This window comes from Zonotrichia leucophrys, unplaced genomic scaffold (assembly GCF_028769735.1).
Source record: "Zonotrichia leucophrys gambelii isolate GWCS_2022_RI unplaced genomic scaffold, RI_Zleu_2.0 Scaffold_155_110418, whole genome shotgun sequence".
NCBI classification, from domain to species: Eukaryota; Metazoa; Chordata; class Aves; order Passeriformes; family Passerellidae; genus Zonotrichia; species Zonotrichia leucophrys.
Window position 1 is genome coordinate 33,901 of NW_026992360.1, and position 24,514 is coordinate 58,414.

Below are 24,514 nucleotides of genomic sequence, written 5' to 3' on the forward strand. Positions count from 1 at the left end.
ACCTGCTGCTTTGACTCCTGACTTTACGTCAGGAGGCACTGAGGTTCCTTCTCCTTCATCATCATCATCATCATCATCGTCCACTGGTTGACTGGTCTTGTCTGTGCATTTCCCACTTCTAGTGCTGGTAGCAACAGCCATGGGTTTAGATGCCAGGCTTTGAGCCTGGAGTGTTAGCTACAGCCTGAGTCACCGGGACAGCTGCTGATTTATCTCCCTGCCCCCCTGCCTCTGTCTGCTGCCCTAGAGTATCTAGCAGTGTGCGATAAGCATATGCCAGGGCCCAGCTCACTGCAATGACCTTCCTCTCCTTAGGCTCATCCTGGTACTTCTCTTTCAGATATTTGCCCACCTCAACTGGGTTCTGAATTTGTTCGTGGGGAAAATCCCAGACTATAGGGTCAGAGAATTCCTTCAGGATTTGGCCCATATCCTCCCATTTTCCACACCACTTAGGATTTTCCACACCGGGGTTTACTCCTGAGTCAGGGGTCTCATCAGCCCGTCTAGAAATCTCAGCCCTCATCCTAGAGAAGCAGCAGGCTGTATAGAGGAAGGTTACCAGATTGAATACCAGAAAGATGGTTTCTTTAACATTGAGGGGGAACTGAACATCCTTCACTAGTAATGCAACTGATTCATAGGAGAAGGAGGAAAGCAGAGGCTGAAAAACCTCATTCCCTCCTGCTCCTCCTGCAACAAACTGGATGCATAACCATAGCCATGAACCATTCATACCTGGAGCAGACCCCAGCATGTTTATAAACTCCTTGCAAATCATTGCCACCAAACCCAGCAGGATAGCTATTCTGGTCACTGCCCCTCTGATGTAAAAACTACATATTAGGGACAATACTAAAGCTATTTCTGGATAAGAAAATAAACCTGGGGACCATAGAGGTATTAAAATCTCAAAAAACCCTAGGGAGCAGAAATGCATGCAAATCTTCACCCCAATCGACATTATGAATTCAAAAAGCATGGCTATTAGCTGATTTAAATGAACACAGAGGAATAGCAATGAAAATGCAGTCAAAACAGGGGTTTTCCACTCTCTCAAGCCCCCAGGATGGGTGCCAATATTTTGTCCTGGTTTAGGGCAAATTTGGTAGAGAATCTCCAAAGGGGGCCCCTCCAGAAACACAAACAGTCCCTCCCCCCAACTGGTTCGGGAAGAATTCCTCAGAGAGAAGTGGAAAGAACCTGTTCATTTAACAGGCACAGCATCCCCAGCACAGAGAATGAACAATACCGGATGACACCGCTCTGAAAAAGGTGACAAAATCCGAAAGTCTCTTTTGGGGATTGTTGCTCTGTTCTCAGTCCCTCCGACTCTGGGGCAGCTGCTGCAGCCACAAGGTGCAAACTATCGGTGTTCCCAGGTCCCAGTCCGGAGCAGGTTCGAGATGGTCGAAGAAAAAGGAGAGGAGAAACAGTCCAGAAAGGAATTTGGACGGTTTAGCTAGAACTAGCTAATAAGCAGAGGCCAAAGCAGAGCAGAAGCGACAGCAGAAAAGAGAGCAAGCAAAGCAGCAAGCTGAAAGCAAGAAGTGAAGACAGCCCTATGTACTGCCCGTCTCTGTGTCCCTGATAAGAGGAACCCAAACAAAACTTCCACTCTTCAGAGCCGGTCTTAAAGGCACAGAACAGATGAATGGGGATACAAGCATCATAACGTCACCCCAGGACATTCCACCCTTTATCCCCATATCATCAACATACTACAACACATCATGCATTATTCATACAAAATTTCCATCTGTTCCCCCAAAATTTACAAGCAATACCCATCATGCCTTCATCACATCCCCTCACTGGACCACTGAATCCAGGCCCGATATTACAGAGCTGTAGGATTCCACCCTTTTCACTTTAGTCAATTAAAGCTCCATCTATCACTATCATCATGACATCACCCCAGAACACAGGTGCAGGACTTGGAATTAGCTACGGCCTTGTACTTTTGCAATCTCTAGTCAGGTAAAATCTCAACATTTCCCCCATTTTCTTTTGGAACAAGCAAAGTTCTATGGGCTAACTGCATCACTCTCTTTGCAATACAAGAATAGGCAATTCCAACAACTATTACATTACAAGCAGTATTCTCAGCTAGCAAGGTTTCTCTCTTACAAGGGATCTAAGCCAGGGAAACAAACCGAAAACACTATCACTATTTATAGAATATGCCATATGACAGATACAAAAAGGATTCTATGCTGCTACAAAGCTCAAATAAAACTCAGGTGTCCTAATACAACCTACAAAAAATAAGCTAAAGGAGCAACATGTGCGCTGGTTTCATCAGCGTCGATTGTCTGGTAAGTTTGCTTTCCATTCTCAAACAGCAGATATACTTCAAAGAGGAATGGCTCTACTCACAAATGCCTCTGATTGTCTTTTCTAACTAGAGTTTCTCTGATGTTCACGACAACACCCTGCACACAAGTCATAAAATAAATGTCTAGCATAAATCTATCTAATATCACTTAAACCTAATGACACTTAAACTTAAAACACTTAAAATATTTAAACTTAACAGAACTTAACATCACTTAAACTTATCTTTACTTAAACTTAACAGAAATTAAACTCAACAGAACTTTAACTTAGCAGAACTTAAGTTTAACAGACCTTAACCGTAACAAAACATAACCTTAAGAGAACTCAACCGTCATTAAATTCTACATAACATACACCTAATATAATTTAATGTAACAGAATCTAACTTCACCTAAACTTAATAACACTTGAACTTAACAGAAATGAAACTTAAAAATACTACTTAACTTTAACAGTATTTAACACTTAATGACAATTAATAGACAATTTAACTTAAACTATTTAGCAACGGATAGAACTTACTATAGAAATAGAATGGAATATGGAATTTATTATAACTAATTTACAGACCTAACTCTAAAATACTAAGCTAAAACAACTTCTTTCACGTGTTTGCTACAGCATTTTTACACTTGAATGCACTTAATCATAAGGAGTTTGTTCAAGGTATACTTGTGGAAAATTTCTTTTGAATTCAGTGCTTGCTGTGATGCGGTGGGTTAATGTAGCTGCTGCTGGATGCAGCGCAGAACTTTGGCCCCCCCCACCGTGCTGCGCCCTCTTTGCGCTGTTGCCGCTGCCGCTTCAGGCTGCAAGCAGGGCACGGCAGGCCCCGCTCGGGCTCCGTGGCTGTTCATATTATTGCTTGCCGAGTACCAGCCAGCCGCACCGAGTTTTGTGCACCGGAGACACTGCCCCTGGCGGCGCCGGCTGAGCCGTGCAGCTATGCTTGCAGTCTGTTAAGGTACAGTCTGTTTAGGTTGCCAAGTCGAAACTAAGGCCCCTGCCGGCCGCGGGGCGGAGGGAGAAGCGCTTGCGCTGGAAAAGCGTTTTGGTCCTGCGCCGCTTGTGTCGGAGCGGGGCAACACCCCCGCGCTGGGCTTCCTGTTTCGGGAGACTCGCCGGCAGGCTGAATCACAGTGTGCGCCGGACCCAGCGCAGCATCCGTGGGGGCACGAGTCGCTCCACCAGTGGCGGGGCTCCGCTTCCCCTGCCACTGCCGCCCGTGCCCGCTGCCGCTTGGAGCCGCTGCTGCCGCCTCAGGCGAGCCGCCTGCCGCGGCTGCTCCCCATGGTGCAGCGCCCATGCCGAGTTCGGAGTGGCACAGCCCCGCAGGCGCCCCGAGCCGCGGCTGCTGCCACCATCACAGCAGGGTCGCTTTCCAGGGAAGAGGGAAGGGGCCAGATCCAGCTCCATGGGTCACTCAGGCGATGATTCCTGCCAGGATGAGAGAGAGTCATGGTGTCACCCTGTCCCTGTCCCCATTCCACAGGATGGACATGGTTGGAGCCCATGGAGAGCAGTCCCTGCTCCAGAATCCCACACGATCCCACCCCAATTCATGGCCATGGTTGTTTCAGCAACTGCTGCAATCCTGCTCCATCCGTCCCACCCCATTCCACCCCATCCATCCTGCCCCAATCCTTTTCTGGAACCCCAACCTGATCCTGTTCCATTCCATCCCACCTGATTCTTGTCTGGAATCTGGCCCTGATCCCACTCCATCCCTCCCACACCAATCCTGCTCCATCCATCCCTCCTGATCCCACTCCAGAATCCAGCCCCAATCCCACCTGATCGCACTCTAGACCTCTACCCTGATCCAGAATCCCTTCCCGATGCCAGTCTGTCCATCTTGCCTCAATCTCCTTCTGGAGTCCCACCCTCATCCCATGCTGTACCTGCAGTGGAGCCGTTCATTCCCATGTCTTTTCCTGCAGAAAGAGAAGATCCATGAGATTCCAGCACGGATCACACAGTGGGATTAACCCCAGGATCCATCCTGGGATCCGCACAGAGGGGATCCAGAGCTGGATCCACCACTGGAACTCACCGGCTGCCTGGTTGTATCCATTCCTGTCCCTCCTCCCTGTGGAAACAAAGTGGGATCAGCGTCAGTGGCACAGGATTCCCAGAACGGTGCCGGGTGGATCCGTGTCCCTTCCCAACCCCCATCCCGTGTGTTACCGGATTGGAGCTTCCAGACGCCGAATCCGATGAGGACGATGAGGATGAGGATGGCAGCGATGACGGACACAGCGACCACCACGGTGAGATTCCCGCCAGATGTTCGCTCTGGGAAACGCGGGATAGTGAGGAGGGTGAGGGGAATCCCCATTTGGGAATTCCAAATTCCCAATCCCCACATTCCCAGCCTCACCCCAAGCGAAGATCCCGGGCTCCGGCATTCCGGGATGCTCCACCCTGCACCGGTACTGCTCCCGCTCCTCCGGCAGCGCCTCGATCCTGGCCCAGGTGTGGAAGGTGCCGTCGCTGTTGGGAACGATCCCGCCCCACTCTGTCTCCTGATCCAAGGTTTCACCCCCCTTCATCCAGCTGACTGCGATGGTGTTGGGGTAGAATCCGTACACGTGGCAAGACAGGATCAGCGTCCCGTGTTCCTCTCTTCCTGACACGTGGACATCAAGGGGCTCTGGAATGGGATAATAGTGGAATTCACCATTGGGGTGAACTCTACTCGTGGAATTCCCACTGGAATGGGATAAGAGTGAGATCTGACCATGAAATTTGATGGGAATGTGATGGTGGCGAGATCTACCCATGGAATTCCCACAGTAATGACCATGTTCCCAAGTCCTCCATTCCCAAATTCCAAATCCCCACAGGAATTCTGCTCCCACCTTTGCGCTCCAGCTCCTTCTGCCCATATGCAACGTATTTCTGGAGCCATTTTGGGCATTCGTGCTTCAGGTAATTCATCCAACCCTCAGCCACGGTCCCTTCCTGTTCCCAGCGCCTCCTGGTGATCTCAGCAGCTCTGTCGGCCGCCACGAATCTCCCGGATTCCAAGTCAAAGGAGATGAAATCCCGCCCGTCGTAGCCATTCTGGTAGGACCCACGGACGCTCCCATCGGACAGGAGTTCACAGCCGGAAAGCCACTGTACGGTGTGGAGACCTGGGGGGATTGTACCCACAGAGACCCATGGAATTGTGTCCCAGCCCCACAGAGCCCCATTCCATCTGTACTGAGCGCCAGAGTCTGATGGAGACCCACAGATCCTCATCCCAGCCCCCTGGAGCCCCATGGATCCACATGCCAACCCCATCGATCCCAACCCAACAGATCCCATCCCATCCCCACAGATCCCATCCCAGCTCCATGAATCTAATCCCAGCCCCATGGATCCATATCGCAAACTGTGGATCACAAACTATCCCATCCCAGTCTAATGGATCCCCGTTTTCAGCCCCTTGGAGCCCTGTGAATCCATGTCCCAGTCCTATGGATCCTCATCCCAGCCCTACAGTTCCCATTCCAGTCCCACAGATCCCATCCCAGCCCCACTGATCCATATCCCAACCCGTGGATCACAAAATATCCCATCCCAACCTAATGGATCCCCATTTTCAGCCCCTTGGAGTCCTGTGAGTCCACATCTGAGACCTATAGATCCCATCCCAGCCCCATGGATCCTCATCCCAGCCCTACAGTTCCCTTTCCAGCCCCACGGATCCCAACCCAAGCACAGAAATCCCAACCCAGGCCCATGGATCCATATCCCAACCCGTTGATCACAAGATATCCCATCCCAACCTAATGGATCCCCATTTTCAGCCACCTGGAGCCCTATGAATCCACATCCAAGACCTATAAATTCCATCTCAGCCCCACAGATCCCCCCACTCACCCCCGCTCTGGTTGTATCGCTCCTGCCGTATCTCCAGGTGCTGGACAGCGACGTGCTGGTTCCCCTCATTGATCTGGGTCTGCTTCTCCCAATATTCTGGCTCGACTCCGTCCTTCATCCACTGTGTCAGCGGCTCTGCCCAGCCCCGCTCGCTGTCGTAACGCACGAAGGGGATCCCATCCAGGTACCCCATGGACATGTACTGGGGGATTCCCGGGCTGGGCTCTGACACTGCCACTTTCAGGTAATGCAGTGAGTGGAGAACTGGGGGGACACGGAGATTTGGAGGGGTTGAGGGGATCATGGAACAATGAAAGGGGAACTGGGAGAGCTGGGAAGGGGTTTGGGGATCCTGGGGCCAAGGAAAGGGTGTGCAGGGTGGGAGAGGTGGGATGGACAGGAAAGGGCTTGCAGGGGGTCCTGGTGTCCAGGAATGGGGGCTCGGGGGGTTCCAGGGTTATGGAAGGGGAGGAGGGGAGGCAGGGACTGGGAGAGTGGGATGGGGGTTCCAGAGGATCCCTGTGCCCAGGAAAGGGGTCCAGGGGTCCCCAGTGCTGAGGAAAGGGATCATAAGGTGCGGAGACCTGGGAATGGGAGGCTCAGGAGTCCTTGATGCAGAGGAAAAGAGGAGCTGGGGGCTAAAAAAAGCAGGAATGGGTGTCCAGGGTGTCTCAGAGCCAAAGAAAAGAGGGGTCTGTGGAAGGTGGGATGGATAGGAAAGGGGGTGCAGGGGGATTGGATAAGGGGGGTGCAGGGGGGTCCCAGTGCCCAGAACTCAAAATTCAGGGGGTCCTGGGGCCCAGAATCCCCCCAGGTACCCTCCCAGACATCCTGAGAACCCCCTGCAGGGGGATGAGGGCAATGGGGGGTGCAGGGGGTCCCTGTGCCCAGGAAAGGGGGTGCACGGGCAGATCCCCGGTGTTGAGGAAGGTGATGGGTGGGGGCTGGGGAAGGCAGGAGGGGGGTCCAGGGGGTGCCGGGGTCAAGGAAAAGCGGGGGCTGGGGTGTCTGGGAGGGGGAGGGCTGGGAAAGGGGGTGCGGGGGGGGCATTGGGGCTGGATAAGGGGGTGCAGGGGGATCCCCGTGATAGATAAGCGGGTGCAGGGTGGGATCCTGTGCCTGAGAATGGAGGGTTTGGGAGGATTCCTGTCCCGGATAGGGGGGTGCACGGGGGTCTGGGTGCAACGGAATGCGGGCTCAGGGGGTCCCAGTGCTGCATGAGGGGATGCACTCGGGTCCCAGTGCCCAGGAAATGGGGTTCAGGGGGGTTCACTTCCCGGATTCCGGGGTTCAAGGGGTCCTGCTGCCTGAAAATTGAGGTTCAGGGGGTCCCGGTGCGGGATAAGTGGATGCAGAGGGTCCGCGTGCCCAGAAATCGGGGTTCAGGGCAGTTTCCGTGCCTGAGATATTGGATTCAGGGGCTTCCAGGCTCCAGATAACACGGTGAAGGAGTTTTCAGGGCTGGGGAAAGGGGTACAGGGGAGTCCCGATGCCCCAAAATCAACGTTCGAAGGGATCTCTGTGCCCGGGAAGGGGGGTTCGCCCGGAAATGGAAGTTCGGGGGTCCCCGTGCCCGGGAATTGCGGGTCAGGGGGGTCCCGGTACCGGGGCCGTCCCCGGTGCCCGGGCGGGTCCCGGAGCCGCAGCTTGGGAGACGCGAAAGTGACCGGGGCAGCGCGGGGCGGGGACAGAGCAAACCCTGGGAATTCCCCTGAAACCCCCGGGACCTGCCCGGACCCCCCGCAGGACGCGCAGGGGGTGGAGAACTGGGGGGACGCAGAGACTGGGGGGTCTGGGGGCGTCCAAGGGTCGGGAAGCGGAGCCGGGAGAGCCGGGAAGGGTCCAAGGTTCAAGGAAGGGACTGGGAGAGGCGGGATGGGGGATCCAGGGGGTCCCTGTGCCCACCAAACGGGGGTCCAGGGGTCCCCGGTGTTGAGGGCAGTGGGGTCTGGGAGCTGGGAAAGGCAGGAATGGGGGTTCAGGGGTCCCTGAGTCACGGGAAGGGGGGTCTGGGAGAGGCGGGTGGATCCCGGGAATGCAGTTTGGGAGTGTCATGATCTGTCCTTACGAACGGGTTTCGTGATGGTTCATGGATTTGATCCCAGGGTGCAAAAGACCTGACACGGTACAAGGGGGTTTGCAGCGATAATCAAAACAAATGCACCTTTATTGAAATAACCACAGCAAAAACGCATTGGGGAGGAATCAGGGAAAAAAGGGAAAAGAGGGAGGAAGAACAATGGGTATACAGCTACCAAACGTCGAACTGTGAAATCCCTCCATGTCCAGCTGATGGAGTTCACCAGTTCTCTCCATGTCCGGGGAGATCTCAGAGGCCCAGTTCATCTGGACCCCAATTATACTCTTTTTTGATGGGAGAAGGGGGGGATGGATTTTGCAACCGAATCAAAGTTAGTTTACTGTATCTTCGGGGGGAAAGAATGGTGTTTGGAAAGGGGTACACACAGTCCATGTTTGGCAGTAGGCGAGAGCCATTGTTTTTGTGGTTGACTGCCTGCACTTGCAACATCCATCTTGCTTTGGGCAGCTTTCCTTCTCCCCCCCATAGACCTCCCCTGATTTGGGGGTTTCAGTCCCAGTCTCTGGAAGAAGGTGAGAGGGGCCTTCTCACATAGGGATTTCGTGCCTCGGTCTCTTGATGAAGAGGCTTCTTACATCTCAGTTTGTCTGTCACGGTTGTTACAAACGAGTGAGAGGGGTCTTCTTTGGGGGGGACCACCCTAAAGCCTAGGAGAAGTTCAGCCAGGCCGAGAGGTGGGGAGAATTCCAGAGCTATTGTGCAAAAGGGCAAAATGCCCTTTGAGCTCAGTGTAGCATATAGCAAATGCACCTGTGAAAACAATAATTTAGCAATGCTCTCAGGTCTCAGGCATATGACTTTCCCCTAAAGGATCAGAAACTTCAGACAGGAAGGGTCTGTTTTTCAGTGACCCCCCCAATGACGATCATGAGGCAGATGAGGGATATTTCAGACAGACTCTCACACGACCCCGTGACTCACTATTGTCTTGAGGGATCTTCATCCGCAGGGCTCTGGAGTGTCGTTGATGAGTCTGCAGAACTCGCCGTATGTTGGTAGTATAACCTGGAAAAATAGGGACAGTATGACAGAGAGAGGAAAGAGAGAGAGAGAGAGAGAGAGAGAGAGAGAGAAGAAGGAGGAAAAGAAAGGATAGGAAAAAGAGGGGGAAAAGGGTGACTATAAACAAACATAATTAATATTGATTATAACAGTATTATTTTCATAACAATTTTCAAAATGGTTAATTAATTAAAATAGTATTATTTTTGTAACAATTTTCAAATGGTTGAAACAAATCAAAAATAATCAAAAGCAAAAGCAATAATCAAATCATAATATAAGCATTAACTTTAAAATTATTTTCTAGAACAAAACTATAAAAATTGAAGGTAATTCTCATAAAATCATAAACGGGTCTTGGAATATGAATCCCAATGTTACCAGTTAGATTGTGCCTGGGCCAGTCTGACCCTTGCTGCTGGGCCAAAGGCGGCAGCTGTGGTGTATCACCCCATAGACACCTTTAGCTTCCTGGTGGTTGCAGCTGGGCAGCTGAGCAAGTCCAGGCTTGTTAGGAACTCCGTTTACCTCAGGAAGAAGGCTTCAGGCGAAGGTGAAGACAAAGGAGATGGATTCTCCTGGAGGGTTTAATATCCAGAGCTTTATTCCATGGTCACACAGGTCTGAATCTTGGCAACAGCTCCAACAGAATCGCGACCGCACGGTCTGATTACCTTTCTAAGCTCCCGGGGGGAGGGGGAGGGGAGGGGACAGGTGAGCCACCAACCAGGTGGGAGGGGCAGGGTCTCAGGGGAGGATGACACCCAGACAGACCAATGACCTCTGGGCCTGAGGGGCATCCTTTGAAAGTGACAAACCACACGACGCCTTGCTGGAATGTTAAAACTGATTGACAGCCCAGCAGGGGGCGAGGGGGGAAGGGGGAAGGGGTTATTGGCACACCTGGGGAAGGGACCCGGAAGTTTAAAACACACCGCAACATCTCCCCCTAGTTTTGTTTAAAAAGAAGAGGACTGTGTTTGTGGTGCAGAATGCTTGCCAAACCATGGTTGGTAAATCGGTTCTTCCTCTACAGACGGGTCAGTGTTTTCCACTGAGGCCTCCAGGTCATCCATTGGAGCACTGAGGGCTTCCAAATGGTAGACTTCAGGAGGGGGGGATGAGCTTGAAATTAACTTGAGAACCATGCATTTGATTAGTCCAAAAACAATGCTAACAACTACAATAACTATAACTAAAATAAACAGCACTAAAAACACAGTTTTCAGAATAGATCCCAACCAGCCCGAGAGTCCCCAGCCTTTGAACAGTCCATTCAACTAGTCGTCAGTTTCTCTGTTGATGTCTGAGAGCCTTTGTCAAGGTAGTCCATATGTGGTTTGGGCTGCGGTAGGAGATCGCAGGTGGGATGATCACGAGTAGGACAAGAAGCAGGCTCGGTCTCATGGCATCTCAAGGCTACACACAAACAGTGGGATCTAAACTGGTGCAAGAACTTGAAACAAACATATATTACAAACTATTCCTGATAGGAGGCTTAAATGGAATTTCCTCCAGAGAACATGTGCGGCGTTTTCTTCTCCAGGCAGCGTGAGCAACCTGGGGCGCTTCTGTAGATTTCTCTGAGACTTTGGGAACATAGGGCTTTACCCATTTGGAAGGAACCCACCTTAAACCAGAGGGGGTGGACACACAGGCGTATCCACGTCCCCAAGTAACCAATTTGTAAGGTCCCACCATTTTCCAAGTCTCAGGGTCCTTTACTAAAACTGGAGGTTTTTCTTTCATCAACCTGTGACTGCTCCCCCCAAAGTGGTGTAGGATGGGCGGGTTCCGGCTGTCAAAAGAACAACTCAGAAAATTGATTGTGAATAGTGCCCTGGATAACCGGATGTGGGGAGGTTCTACCTTCAGAACCTGTTGTTGCTGGTCCAGGACCCTTTTAATATCACGGTGAGTTCTTTCTACAATGGCTTGACCTGTAGGGAAGTAGGGGATGCTAGTTTTGTGCTCTACTCCCCATTGTTGCAGGAAGCTCCCAAATTCCTTGGATTTATAAACAGGCCCATTATCAGTTGTCAGCTCCTTGGGGATGCCCATGAAAGAAAAAGCCTGTAAGAGGTGCTTAATAGCATCGATAGATGATTCTCCTGTGTGGGCAGAAGCACAGACCGCTCCAGAAAAGGTATCTACACTAACGTGAACATATTTCTGCCGTCCAAAAGCCTGTATGTGTGTTACATCTGTTTGCCACAGTTCACAACTGTTCAGTCCCCTTGGGTTTGCTCCCGTACTCACTGTAGGGAGTGCATGTTGTTGGCAATTTGGGCAAGTGGCCACAATAGCTTTGGCCTGTTCTCGAGTGATGTTAAACTGACGAACCAGGCCAGGTGCATTTTGGTGGAAAAGCTGGTGGCTGATTTTTGCCTGTTCAAAAACATTTGGGAGAGTGGCCATCACTGCAGGTGCAGCAAGAGCATCTGCCCTTCTGTTGCCTTCAGCGATAAACCCTGGCAAGTCAGTGTGTGACCTGACATGCATCACATAAAATGGTTGCTCTCGGTGAGTGACTAACTTTACCAGTTTTGAGAGCAATTCGAAAAGTGCGATGTTAGACACTTCTTGCAGTATTGCTTGATCTGCTCTGGATACTACTCCTGCCACGTATGCAGAGTCTGTAATCAGATTAAATGGTTCTGAGAACCTTTCAAAAGCCCTAACAACCGCAGCCAATTCAGCAACCTGAGGTGAACCTTCCACCTCTACAACGTCTGTCTCCCACTGCTGGGTTTGAGGATCCTTCCAAGTCATAACAGACTTGTGGGACCTCCCGGACGCATCTGTAAAGACAGTTAGAGCCCTTTTTAAAGGTCTCCTACTTAGAGCACTTCTCAATTTTAAAGTAAATTGAACATCTTGTTCAAACAATTTGCAAGCGGGCCATGCTACCAAAAATTGTCCTGAGTAGGAATCCAGAGCAAACTGCAACACTTCATTTTCTTGAAACAATTGTTCCAGTATTTTCATAGTATTTTGACCTGATTTTAACTCAACTGGAATGTGAATGCACTTAAAATCACATCCTGCTAACTCCATGATTCGGGTCCTTGCTTTCCGGATCAGTTCTGCTATCAGCTCCTGAGGCTTTGTCAGTCTCTTGGACCTTTTGTGACTGAGGAAAACCCATTCTATGATCAAGAGAGAGTCCCTCTGGTCCCGGTCCTTTTTTGGTGTGTCCTTTGCCTTAGGTGTTTGTTTTTCTTCCCACTGGAAAATAATTCCATGGAGGTGTGTCAACTTACCTAGGATGGTAAATTTGAATGGCAAGTCAGGCCGGCATCGGTGGGCCTGTCTTGTGGACATTGCAATCTGAACCTTTTCTAGAGCTTTCCGTGCCTCTGGGGTAATAGACCTAGGAGCACCTGGGTCCTCTCCCCCTTTCAATAAATTGAAAAGAGGGGCAAGGTCTTCGTTAGTCAGACCGAGCCATGGTCTTACCCAATTCAAAGACCCACACAACTTGTGGACATCCGCAAGGGTCTTGATCCTTGGATTGATTTCTAGTTTTTGAGGAACAATGGTCCTATTTCCAATTTCTAAGCCCAAATACTTCCAAGGTGGCATCTTTTGAATTTTCTTTTCCTGGAGCTTGAACCCTGCAACAATCAATGCATCGATCGTTAGGTCAAGCGCATGTGTGAGTAAATCATCATTGGGGGCACACACAAGGATATCATCCATATAATGATAGACGATGGCCTTCTCTGTGGCTGCAAGCACTGGGGAAAGCAGGGAAGAGACATACCACTGGCAGATAGCTGGCGATACCTTCAGGCCTTGAGGAAGAACGGTCCAATGGTACCTTTTCATAGGGGATTCCATGTTGATGGAAGGGACTGAGAATGCACAACGCAGTGCATTGTCACGGTGCAAGGGGATTTGGAAAAAACAATCTTTAATATCAATAACAGCTAATTTCCAGTCTTGGGGAAGCATTGTTGGGGATGGCATACCAGGCTGGGAAGAACCCATATCTTCAATTACATTATTAATTTGTCGGATGTCGTGAAAAAGTCGCCATCTCTTTTTGTCAGCTTTTTGGATGACAAACACTGGAGAGTTCCATGGGGACATGGTCTCCACAATGTGGCCCTTTTTTAATTGCTCTTCCATTAGTTCCTCAAGCACCTTTATTTTTTGTTTACTGAGCGGACACTGTTTCACATCAACTGGTTTGTCTGTTTTCCACTTCAGTTGTTGGGTGGGGCACTGTTGTTCAATGACTGCTGCACAAAAATGCTGTGGAGAGTCTGGAATATCAATTGTGACACCCCACTGGGCCATTAAATCTCTCCCTAACAAGGGTTCCGAAAAATCTAACACAAATGGACAGATATTTGCCAATTGTCCGTTTGGTCCCTCGATTTGAATAATGCTTTTGGATTGTCTTGCTAATTGCAGACCTCCTACACCTTGAAGGTGACCAGCAACATTTTGCAAAGGCCAGTGTGCTGGCCAGTCTTGTACTGGAATCACTGTGCAGTCTGCACCTGTGTCTACAAGCATCTCAATGCGTTTAGACTCCCCACCCCCACTGACATTGCACCACAATTTAGGTTTGTCTTTCCCGATAACTTGGACCCGGGGCGACTGTGGGCCCTTGTTTTTCAGTACTTTCAGGTAAAGACGGTACAGGGATAGCTTGTGCAACAATTTGTCCCTTGGGAAGAAACAGGGGTGGGTGGAAACAGTGCAGGCCGAGAACAAATTGCTTGGGATCTGATGTTGTCATTCCTGGAGCAATCTCGATCTCTTGTGGTGTGTTTTTGTCCCCAGTGATGATGTACTTACAATGAATTTGGTTCCAAGTACCCTTCTGTTCAGGATTGATAGAGACAAAATGCCAGTCAGTGTCCTTCAGGTGGAGTGACTCTGTCAGCTGCAACCTGTAAGGCTCATTAACAGAAGACGTGGTTAACATAGGATCACCTAAATCATAACAAAGGTTATTTTGTTTCACTTTTAACAGTGGACCAGCAGGCTTGGTCTTTGAAGCACCTGCTTCACTTACACAATTATTAATATTATCACGCGCTTGATTTGTTTTGCTACCCTTATTCCCTTGGCCTGCTCTTTTTGTGTCTGCATGCCGTGGAATGCAACCCCACCGTGGAGCTGAGAGAGCAGCCACGCCACATGGCAAGCTGAAACCGGGGCCTCTGGTGCCGCGTGTACCGAGAGCCCCCCTCCCCTGCACAGAGAGAGATCCCCTCCCCCGTAAAGAGAGAGAGAGAGCAGAGTCCCCCTCCCCCGCACAGAGAGCCGAGCATGCTGCGCTGCGGTGCTGGGGGGAAAGGCAGAGAGCACTCTCCCACCGGCGCGAATTCCAAAAGAGAGCAACACATGCGGCAGAAATAGAACACAATGGATTCCCTCTGTGGAGGCTGCGCAGCCAAAAATGCAAAGGCGAAAAAAGGAACAGAACTCACAGCAGAGTCTGGGTTTTTTTGAGCTTCTGCTCCACCGAGAGCAGAGATACTCACCCGAAATGGAAGCTGTAGCTGACTAGGGTCCAGGCAGGTCTCCTCACTGGAACAGGACCTCTCTATGGGCAAGAGAGGCTACCCTGTTCTTCCTCTGGAAAATCTGATCACCAAAATGGAGCTGGGCTTTCCAGAGGCGCTGAACAGCCCACGAAACTTCTTCTGGGAATATTCCCAAAGTCTCTAGCTGAGAGCGAAGCAACCAACGCTCTTTCAGCTGGGTGCACGGCTGCCAGAGCCTCTCCGAGGTAGTGAGAGTCCGTCTGGGGCTGCAGAGTTGCTTGGCCCATCCAGGGATGCCAAATATTGGAATAAGAATCCCAATATTACCAGGTAGATTGTGCCTGGACCAGTCTGACCCTTGCTGCTGGGCCAAAGGTGGCAGCTGTGGTGTATCACCCCAGAGACACCTTTAGCTTCCTGGTGGTTGCAGCTGGGCAGCTGAACAAGTCCAGGCTTGGTAGGAACTCCGTTTATCTCAGGAGGAAGGCTTCAGGCAATGGTGAAGACAAAGGAGATGGATTCTGCTGGAGGGTTTAATATCCAGAGCTTTATTCCATGGTCACACAGGTCTGAATCTTGGCAACAGCTCCAACAGAATCGCGACCGCACGGTCTGATTACCTTTTTAAGCTCCCGGGGGGAGGGGGAGGGAAGGGGCAGGGTCTCAGGGGAGGATGACACCCAGATAGGCCAATGACCTCTGGGCCTGAGGGGCATCCTTTGAAAGTGACGAACCACACGACGCCTTGCTGGACTGTCAAAATTGATTGACAGCCCAGCATGGGGCAAGGGGGGAAAGGGAAGAGGGGTTATTGGCACACCTGGGGAAGGGACCCAGAAGTTTAAAAGAGGCTATTACAACACACTGCTACAATGTTAGAAATAATTCATGCTATTAAATAATATATTTTATAAAGACTGTGAAATCCGAACGTGTCTCTGACCACACATGGGCCGAGAGCGGATGTCTCTTCAGATTCAGGCAGAGAGTAGATGTCTCTTCAGATTCTAAAGATTCCCGGACACGGCTAAGTTAATGATCGACACTTCAGCATAAGAATGGACACTACCAGCACAATGATCACTGGTATCTGGAGTCCTCGGAAACCGCCTAAGAGCGATCATCATCCTGCAGATAACATCAATCAAGATAGCCAGGGACTGCCAGAGTTATACATGTGAATACATGGCTTCCCCAAAGTCAATCAACACTGACTATCCCCCTGGAGAAGATCTTTGTCCAGCTCTGCACACGGAAAGAAAAAGCTATGAATGTGAAGAGTTACAAAAGAAATTGGGACTCCTTCACCTCAGGCACAATAAACTGTATAAAACCTCGTTGCTAGAAGTGGCTCTCGTGAACGCAGGGGATTTCAATGCGATAGAGGTCAGATCCTGGTTCACCCAGCGCTGACCCCAGGCTCAACGCTGTCTCTTTGGCTGTGGTGGTTTTGAGGACCGTATTTTGGTCGTGCAAAAAGATAAATCTTTTTGCATTTTTAATAATTTCGTTCACAATCGATCATTTATAACACCGGGCAGCCTGCAGATCTCCGTTTGCCGGAATTCCCACACTCCCCGGGGCTGTGACACTCCCCACGGTCGCTCCACAGTTCAGCCACAGTCCCAGTGTAGCAGGACACGTTTTCACAGTGGCCGGGGCCCGCCAGACCCTGCACGGCGTTACACAAAGGAGCAGCTGTGCTGCTGCTCTTCCCCCTTTGCCTCTCATATTCCAAATGTTTTAGCAGGCCCATAATTGCTGACCAAGGCTTTATAACACCCATGGCTGTGTCCTCACCATTAGAGGCTGCTGCAAATATATATTGTCCAGCTCCCTGCCAAAAGGGCAAATCTAAAACAGCTGCTTCTGATCCAGCTGATGGCTTTCACACCATATGAACAAAGCTTGTAGGGCTCATTCATCATAATCAATCCCTCTCCTTTTAAAGAAGAAAATCAGTACCTTCATTACAGAGTTTTCTGGTGCTGACATCCAAGCTCCCATGGTCTCCTAGGTGATTCCAGTCCACAAAAACAGGGCTAGAAACCTCACAGCACTTTCCAATGTCTACTTAGCAAAGTCTTGGTTTTTCACGGTGCTGGCTCTCCCACCTGATTCCCAGGTTTACGCTGTATTTATTCTGGTTCCAGCACTGATTCCAGCTCTAGGCCACTCATAACCCAGTTCTACATTGATTCCCAGCTCTTACACTGCTTGTAACCTGGTTCTACACCGATTCCCAGCTTTACGCTGTAATATTCCCGGTTCTAAACACTGTACCGGCTCTTTGCCATGTGTCTCCTTTGCTCTGTGCCAGGTTATGGCAGAGTCCTGATCACTTTGGCGGTCACTACGTGTTAGGTCACGTGTGGGGGGAGAGGAGACCACTCAGCCCTGATTTCATGTGGCAACAGAGGCAGTTTATTTCCCAAGCCCCCCTTATACAGCGCATTTGAAAGACCCGGTCTGGATGCTGTCATTCGTTTGAACTCCAGGCCCCTTCAGGTCCTGGCCACTGAGATGGCTGCAGCCTTGGGAGATATTTAATTGGACAAGACCCTTTTCAATCACGGTCACACATGTGCAGGGGAATGTATACAGACGGAAACAGTCAGTGCAAGCAAGGTACCTGTGAAAAATTCCCCTCAGAGGTCACTGAAATCCTCCCTTCAGATGCTTTTGCATCTCCTGCTGGGTGAAGGTTGGGGCCTTGAGGAGTGAGGGTATCAGCCAGGACACGTTTCAGTGATCCTGCAGGCAGAGCAAACCCGAGGGCATGATCCAGCATGATCCCGAGGGTTTGCTGGCTCTGAGAGGCCCCCTCAGAGGGAGACTGAGGGTCACAGCCCACAGTGGCCCAGGAGAGCTCACAGGGTCTCCTTTTGGACTGCTATTGATAGGGCCACAAGAGAGTGGGCTTCAGTCACAAGGGTGTTTCATCCCAGCCACAGTTTGGCTTGGCACTTCCTCTGAAAGTGTGAGAAAGGAATGTTGTGCCATTCAGGCAACAGGAATATTTTCCAAGGCTGGCCATAAGGAAAACAGGAGCCTTTTTGCAGTTCCTGGGAGCAGACAGTATTTCTGATAAGTCTGGAAAGAGAAAAACGCAGGGGCTGTTTCCAAGGACAAGAGCTAACAAGCATTTCTCAGATCACACTGCAGCCTGGAAAGGAGGAGGGGGCAATGCACCACCACACTGGGATCTCAGGGGTGCCCATGGCCTGGGTGATGCTGGCCTGATGTCAGCCACCCACCAAAGCCACTCTGTCCCTGCCCCCGCAGCTGCACAGGGCAGAGAGAATTTAACCAAGAGTTCCTGGGTTGGGATAAGACGGGGAGAGATCCCTCATCAAACCCCAAAATGAGCATCACAGACACAGCCTGGGCACAGGGAGAGAATTTATTACCAACCAAATCACAGCAACACAAGGAGGGGAAATAAATCTCTCCAGCATATTCCCCCCACCCATCAAAGATCACCAGGATGGGCGTAACCAAGGCTCTGCCAAACAGGGGTCACTGGGGATCATCCAGTGTGGATCCTCCCATAGGGGGTGGAGTTGGAGCAACTCACAAAGCTCTTTCTGCACTTGGGGCACTCACAGGACTTCCCTTACCAATGCCTCTGTCGGTTTTGGGTCAAGTGAGAGCTCCTGGAGAAGTTCTTCCCACACTCAGGATACTCATAGGGCCTCTCCCAGGTGTGGATGCACAGGTGGAGTTGCAGTTAACACCGTTCCTGCAGGTTGGGCAGCAGAAGGGCCTCTTCTCCTTGTGAATCTGCTCATGTATGAGGAGATGGGAGCTGGTCCGAAACCTCTTCCCACACTCAGGACACTCGTATGGCCTCTCCCTGCTGTGGATCTTTCGGTGATTGATGAGGTTGGAGCTCTGCCCAAAGCTCTTCCCATATTCCCGACACTTTTAGGGCCATTCCCTCTGTGTGGATCATCTGGTGCTGGATCAGGTCCCAGCTCCAAAGCTCCCTCTCAAGCCCTTCCCACATTCCAAGCACTTGTTGAGCTTCTCCCCACCCTAAGGCTTCCCCACCAGCTCTGAACTCTGTCTGGATCTCCCTCTGGCCGCCTTTCTGGCACATGGAGAGTCTTTCCTCCTCACAGCTCCTGGGGCTGGGTTTGCAGCCCCTCCTTGTGTGGGATCTCCAGGGCTTTTCATCCCCATTGGATTCCTGTAATGTGGAGCCTCTCAAAACGGCCTCTTCCATGAGGTTTTGCCATGGGGATTTCTCCTCCCTGGTCTCCCTCAGCAGTTCAGTGCCTGGGATAAGGAAAGAAAAGGAGAGGAAGGAATGAAGAAGGAAAAAAGGATAGAATGAGGAGAGGAAGGAGGATGGACAAGGAGAGGATGGGATTTGCCTCCATGCCAGAGGGAAGGAGATCCACCCAGTGCATCCCCATCAGGATAGAGGAGGGGATTGTCCTGCAGCTGAGAGCAATCCTGGGATGGGAGATAAAGCAGAGGAGTGGTGTCACAGACATTTTTCCATAGAAATCCTTTCTTTAGGATTTGTTCATCTTCTGAGAAGCTGAGGCCCCAGAGGAAGAATGAAAACAATTGTTATCGGCTGGTGTGGAATGTAACAGGTGCAGCGGTGATTGGGCTTCTGTGAGTGTTTGGATTTGCTGACCACTTACAGGAGAGTTTGTCCTTGCTTTCTGCTGGACACAGAACTTTGTTATTCATTCTTTTCTATGGTATTCTTAGGTTAGCAGCCTCTGCAACTTCTCTCCTTATTCGTTTTAGTATAGTCATAATGTATTATATATCATATATCAATAAATCCAGCCTTCTGATCATGAAACAAGATTCTTGTCCTTCTCTCACCCTGGAGACCTTCATCAGGTCATTGTAATATTTGGTGACCCCTCGTGTCAGAGAAAAAATTAATTTGATAGGACCAGAGGAGCAAATTGCTGCACTGGGTAAAATCCTGTATGTGTAGCATGTGATGGTTGCTTTGAAGCGACCACAGAAGTGGATTCAAGCCAGGAGCTGAAGAACTGAAGATCCTGATTTGGACAGAGTTCACAGCCAAGGCTGACCACAAACAGAACCTGAAAACCCTCCGGGAGATGTTTGGAAAGAGCAGCAGAACCGTGAAGTGAGCCAGAACATGCTGGACTCTTTCAAAAGGTACTGTTGGCTTTTCTATCCCTGAGTATTCAGCCCTTCCTGATGAACCAGCCCTCAGAAGTTTGTGGCTGTTCGTATGGCAGACACATGCTTTGGAGGAAGAGGTTCAGTTCTCTCCTTCAGAGGAGAAACTTATTGCCCTCTGGCAAGAATGGTGTAGAGAAGATGGTTTTTTTCTTCAGCAACAGATCTCTATGAGTTCTTTCGATGGGCAAAGCTCTTTGGGTTCTTTACTGATGTCCTATACGTTTTGGATGTTTTCGTGTGGGAGTGCATGGATTCCATTTTCCAATTCGTTTGGAGTCAGGGACGCATCTTCCCTCCTGTCTACCCAGCATTTAGAAAGCTCTTCCCAGTTTTGAAACGGAGAGAAGCTGTTTTTCCATAGATTTCTAACTGCTATGGGCAGGCCCCATTTCCACCGTCCCCAGCGGGAGAAGACCCGGTGGGGGATGAGTTGGAGCTTCCCAGCCCCCCTGCTTCGCGGCGGGGGGCGGGGGGGTGAAACTTCGCCGCGCGAAGAAGTTTTTTATACTCTTTCTCCGGAGCCTGTGCAGATGGAACCTTCTCTTCTCCCCCCTTCTCCCCTGCAGGGGGGATGGGAGTGGGCGGGCCTGCCACCGCCGGCCTCTCGGACCCCGCCCTGCTCAGAGATGGGGGTGGTACCAGTCCCCGAGGCCCCCCCGCCCCTGCCAGCGCCGCGGCCACCTCCAAGACCCGCCTTGCCAGCGCGGCCGCCTCTCCGGGTGATCCCGTCTCCGCCTCTCCAGGCAGTCCCGCCCGTGGCTTCACCGGCTTCCCCGCCTGCGTCTGAGAATGCAGAAACAACGCTTCCTGGGCCTGCTGAGTCGCCAGGCGACGACGACGCATCTCCAGCTTCTGGCTCAGCAGAGGAGGGATTCTCTCCAGCCCCTTCAGCCCCCCCGCTGCTTCCATCGGCCTCCTCACCGCCTCAAGCCGAGACAGTCCCTGTTCAGGATGGTGCTGGACACAGCGCCGAACCTGCGGGACCCTCGGAGCAGCCCGCGGCCGCTCCTACATCCAGCGTGATTCCCTCCCTGGTTCTGGCCCCCCCGCTGCTTCCACTGGCCGCCCCAGCAGTTCTGCCGCTATCAGAGACTCTGTCCTCCGTGTCGGTGTCAAACGGAGGAAACGGCTGTTTGTTTGGGCTCGGACCATCCCGGACCGGTTGCCTCTGTAACAGCGGCCCCGGTGCCTGGTCTCTCCTTCCGTGGAGTGGGGGGTGCGCGACAGCTGGGGGCAGGGGCAGTTCGTCTGCCTGCCTTCAAGATCAGCATTCTCGGCGGGTTGGGGGGTGTTTTTTCGGGGATTGTCCCATGGAGGCTGCCATCTCTGCCGCCTCTCTTGCGCCCTAGTGGCGGGGGGCAGGTGCATCCCGAGAGCTCTGCCTTTGGTCCCCAGCCCGGAGGGGGTGGGGAGGAAGCCATGGGGCGGATGAGAGACAAACCCGATGCATTTGCATTGCAGGGGAAGAGGGCACAGATGGAGGAGGAGACCATAGCTAGTTTGCTGTGGGAAACAAACATCTCCAGACCCCAGATGGGATTTCTGGGGAAAGCTTCTATTTCCCTGCTGCTGGCATGCCTCAGTGGTTTTGGGGAAAGGAAGCGTGTCCCCACTCGTGCTGCCATTGTACTGGCAGCAGGGTGCAGGCCTGTGGGAATGCAGAGCCTGCCTCATGGGTTTGGCCTGGGCCGTTGGGCTCAGGAAGTTCCTGGGCCAGGGCCATCACTTGGCCTCCTGATGTCTTTGGGGGTTGTGATTTCTCCTACCGGTCCTGGCCCCCCTTTGTAAGCCAGTTCTGGGGTTCCTAGTCCATCATGGGCCAGGGCCCCCAGGGCCTTTCCTTCTCTGGCACTGCTCTGCTCAGCTGCTGCTCTTTTCTTTTTCGATCAAAAAAAAAAAATTTAAATAAAAAAGATTGAAAATAGCGGGCAGCAGCTCTGAAGCACTGAAGCATTGAAGGGCCAGAAAAGGACATGCCAAAGTTGTTCAAATTGTTTGAAATTGTTTGAAATTGTTGTAAGACTGTCAATGGTTTTTGATAACTATTGATGGGACTCTTTTGCAGCAAGTCTGTTTTCAGGACCAAAAAGGATTCTCAGATATCCCAAGAGAAACAACTTCAGCTCATGGACTGTTCCTGAAACTCAGCTGCTTGGACTTGAATTTTCTTTGCATTGTTTTTTGCATTTTCTTAGATTGTAGAATTGTTTTAGTAATTTGTTAGTATTGTATATTTTACAGGTGAAGAAATTTCCTGTTCATTTCACATCAGCATTTTTCTTTTTAATTTATACAATTTAGAAAGGTGAGATGTCACAGACATTTTTCCATAGAAATCCTTTCTTTGGGATTTGTTCATCTTCTGGGAAGCTGAGGCCCCAGAAGAAGAATGTAAACAATTGTTATCGGCTGGTGTGGAATGTAACAGGTGCAGCGGTGATTGGGCTTCTGTGAGTGTTTGGATTTGCTGACCACTTACAGGAGAGTTTGTCCTTGCTTTCTGCTGGACACAGAACTTTGTTATTCACTCTTTTCTATGGTATTCTTAGGTTAGCAGCCTCTGCAACTTCTCTCCTTATTCGTTTTAGTATAGTCATAATGTATTATATATCATATATCAATAAATCCAGCCTTCTGATCATGAAACAAGATTCTTGTCCTTCTCTCACCCTGGAGATCTTCATCAGGTCGTTGTAATAGAGGGGGGGGAAAGGAGCAGTGACTTCCTCCTCACCTGCCTCAGTGTCCCATGCCATCTTCCTTTTCCTTGCAGCCTCCTCCTCCTTTTCCATCTGGACAAAGTTTGGGATTGACAAATCCTGGCTTGGGGGAAAAAGGGTTAGCCCCTTGTTCATCAAGTCCATCTCCAGAAGTCACCGCCCCATTCACTGTTGGTGGGCCCAGACCCTGCTCATCTCCAGCCTCCCCCACCCCTCCAGGCTGCTGGGATCCCCCAGCTCTGGGATTGCTCCTCCCTGCTCTCCCACTCCCAATGAGCCCCAAACCTGATGTCACCCCCCTGCCCCTGCTGGTACCAGGCAATCACCATGTGGGTCCTCCAAGACCCCTCCAAGGGGCATTTGCGGCTCAGCTGATGGGTTCTGTGAGATCCAAACATCCCCTCCCTTGCAAAAACCCCTCCTGGACATTCTCTGAGGGATGTGGGATGAGATCCCCCTCCCTGCTCACCTGCAGGATGTGGAGGGTGGATCGATGCTGCTGGAACCAGGGAGAGCTGTGGACTCAGTGGGTGGGTGAGGGAACTGTGTGGTTCTCCTGCTGCTCTTCCTCTTCCTGGTACTGTTCCTGTTCTTCCTTTCCCTCCTCCTTTCCTCCCCCTCATCCTCTCTCTCTCCTCTTCCTCTTGCTCCCCCTCCCTGCCCACCCCAGACTCCCCCTTCCCCTCCACCTCTCTCCCACAGCCACAGCACCACCAGCTTTTGGGTGGAGGGAACCCCCCCTGAGCCCCCCAGGGATGGGCAGGGGGCTTGGGGACCCACCCAGTGTGGCTCCATTCCCCTCCAGAGACTCAGGGAATCACTCCAGGGATTGAGTGATGGAGACACAAAGGGATCCCCATGGAACATCCCTTTTTCTTTTCTGTGACATCCTCACCTTTCCCTCCCATCTCACATCATTCCCCCAACCCAAAGACCCGTCCCAACTCAATTTGGGGGGTCCCATCCCTCTCCCGCTCTCTCTGAATCTTCTTTTCCAGGCTCTTCCACCTTTTCCCCATCATCCCGTCAGCCCCAACCCTAGCCTCTGTGCTTGGTTTTGGGGGTTGCAGGCCCCTCCTGCTCAGTCTGGGGGGGTCAGATCCCCCCTTTCCCTCAATTATGGCAGCTCATGGATGCTTTTTCCTGGGCACAATCCCTGAGTTTTGGGACTTTTGGGGTGTAGCTTAGAAGTGTGACAGTTCTCTCTGGCTTTCCCCTCCCTGTTGTGGTCTCAGCTGCCCCTGACACCCTGGGGGCGCTGGGATTTTCTTCCTGGGGACAAGGATGTTCATCCCCTTCCAGGAGCCCAATGCCTGGCTGGTGTGGGATCTCAGGATCTGAGTCCTGGGATGCCGGGCCCCCGAGACCACCCTTGGGGGGCCCGGGAGTCCTGGAATGTTGCCAGAAGTGTCTGGTGGCAGGACTTTGACCCTACACGGGAGACGACACCTTTATGAAGATAAGAGGACTTCACCGGGGTGAATGGCGAAAAGATTAGCTAATTAGAGGGAGAGACACAGGGTTTAGGATTTATGTACAGGGGGGTTTAGAGGAGTAAGATGGAGGAATTGGGGTGTGTCCTGCCCTCCTTCTTCTTCCTCTTCTCCTCCATCTTCTTTGGCCACGGTGGCACCTTTGGATTGGTTATTACTGAGAGTACACCGAGTTATAAGAATAGATGGTATTGGGGAAAAATGATAAATTTTGTATACGTAACAATGGGTATAAAGATACGTGGCGGTCCGGGGGACGGCACAGTGTGCCCATGGCTGACTGCTGAACAGATCTCT

The 24,514-nt window shown here is 51.2% G+C and overlaps 1 protein-coding gene across 1 annotated transcript; it reads right to left on the reverse strand.

Moving 5' to 3' along the window:
* Positions 1-3,674: 3,674 nt before the first annotated feature.
* On the reverse strand, positions 3,675-20,913 carry LOC135461045 (class I histocompatibility antigen, F10 alpha chain-like). The gene is made up of 9 exons (XM_064738027.1): positions 20,644-20,913; positions 7,688-7,976; positions 6,211-6,474; positions 5,202-5,477; positions 4,721-4,993; positions 4,528-4,635; positions 4,394-4,429; positions 4,242-4,274; positions 3,675-3,777 (listed from the first exon to the last, which is right to left on the reverse strand). The coding sequence occupies exons 1-9, from the start codon at positions 20,911-20,913 to the stop codon at positions 3,764-3,766; spliced, it is 1,563 nt and encodes a 520-aa protein (XP_064594097.1). The 3' UTR covers positions 3,675-3,763.
* Between the last annotated feature and the right edge of the window lie 3,601 nt (positions 20,914-24,514).

Excerpts from the sequence above, each read along its gene's own strand:
- LOC135461045 (XM_064738027.1), bottom strand. The coding sequence starts at position 20,913 with ATGGAAGCAGCGGGGGGGCTGAAGGGGCTGGAGAGAATCCCTCCTCTG. Across the intron at positions 7,977-20,643 it reads CGGGGGGGCCTCGGGGACTG|TTCTCCACCCCCTGCGCGTC; the intron begins GTACCACCCCCA and ends GCGTCCCCCCAG. Across the intron at positions 4,994-5,201 it reads GAAGGAGCTGGAGCGCAAAG|AGCCCCTTGATGTCCACGTG; the intron begins GTGGGAGCAGAA and ends ATCCCATTCCAG.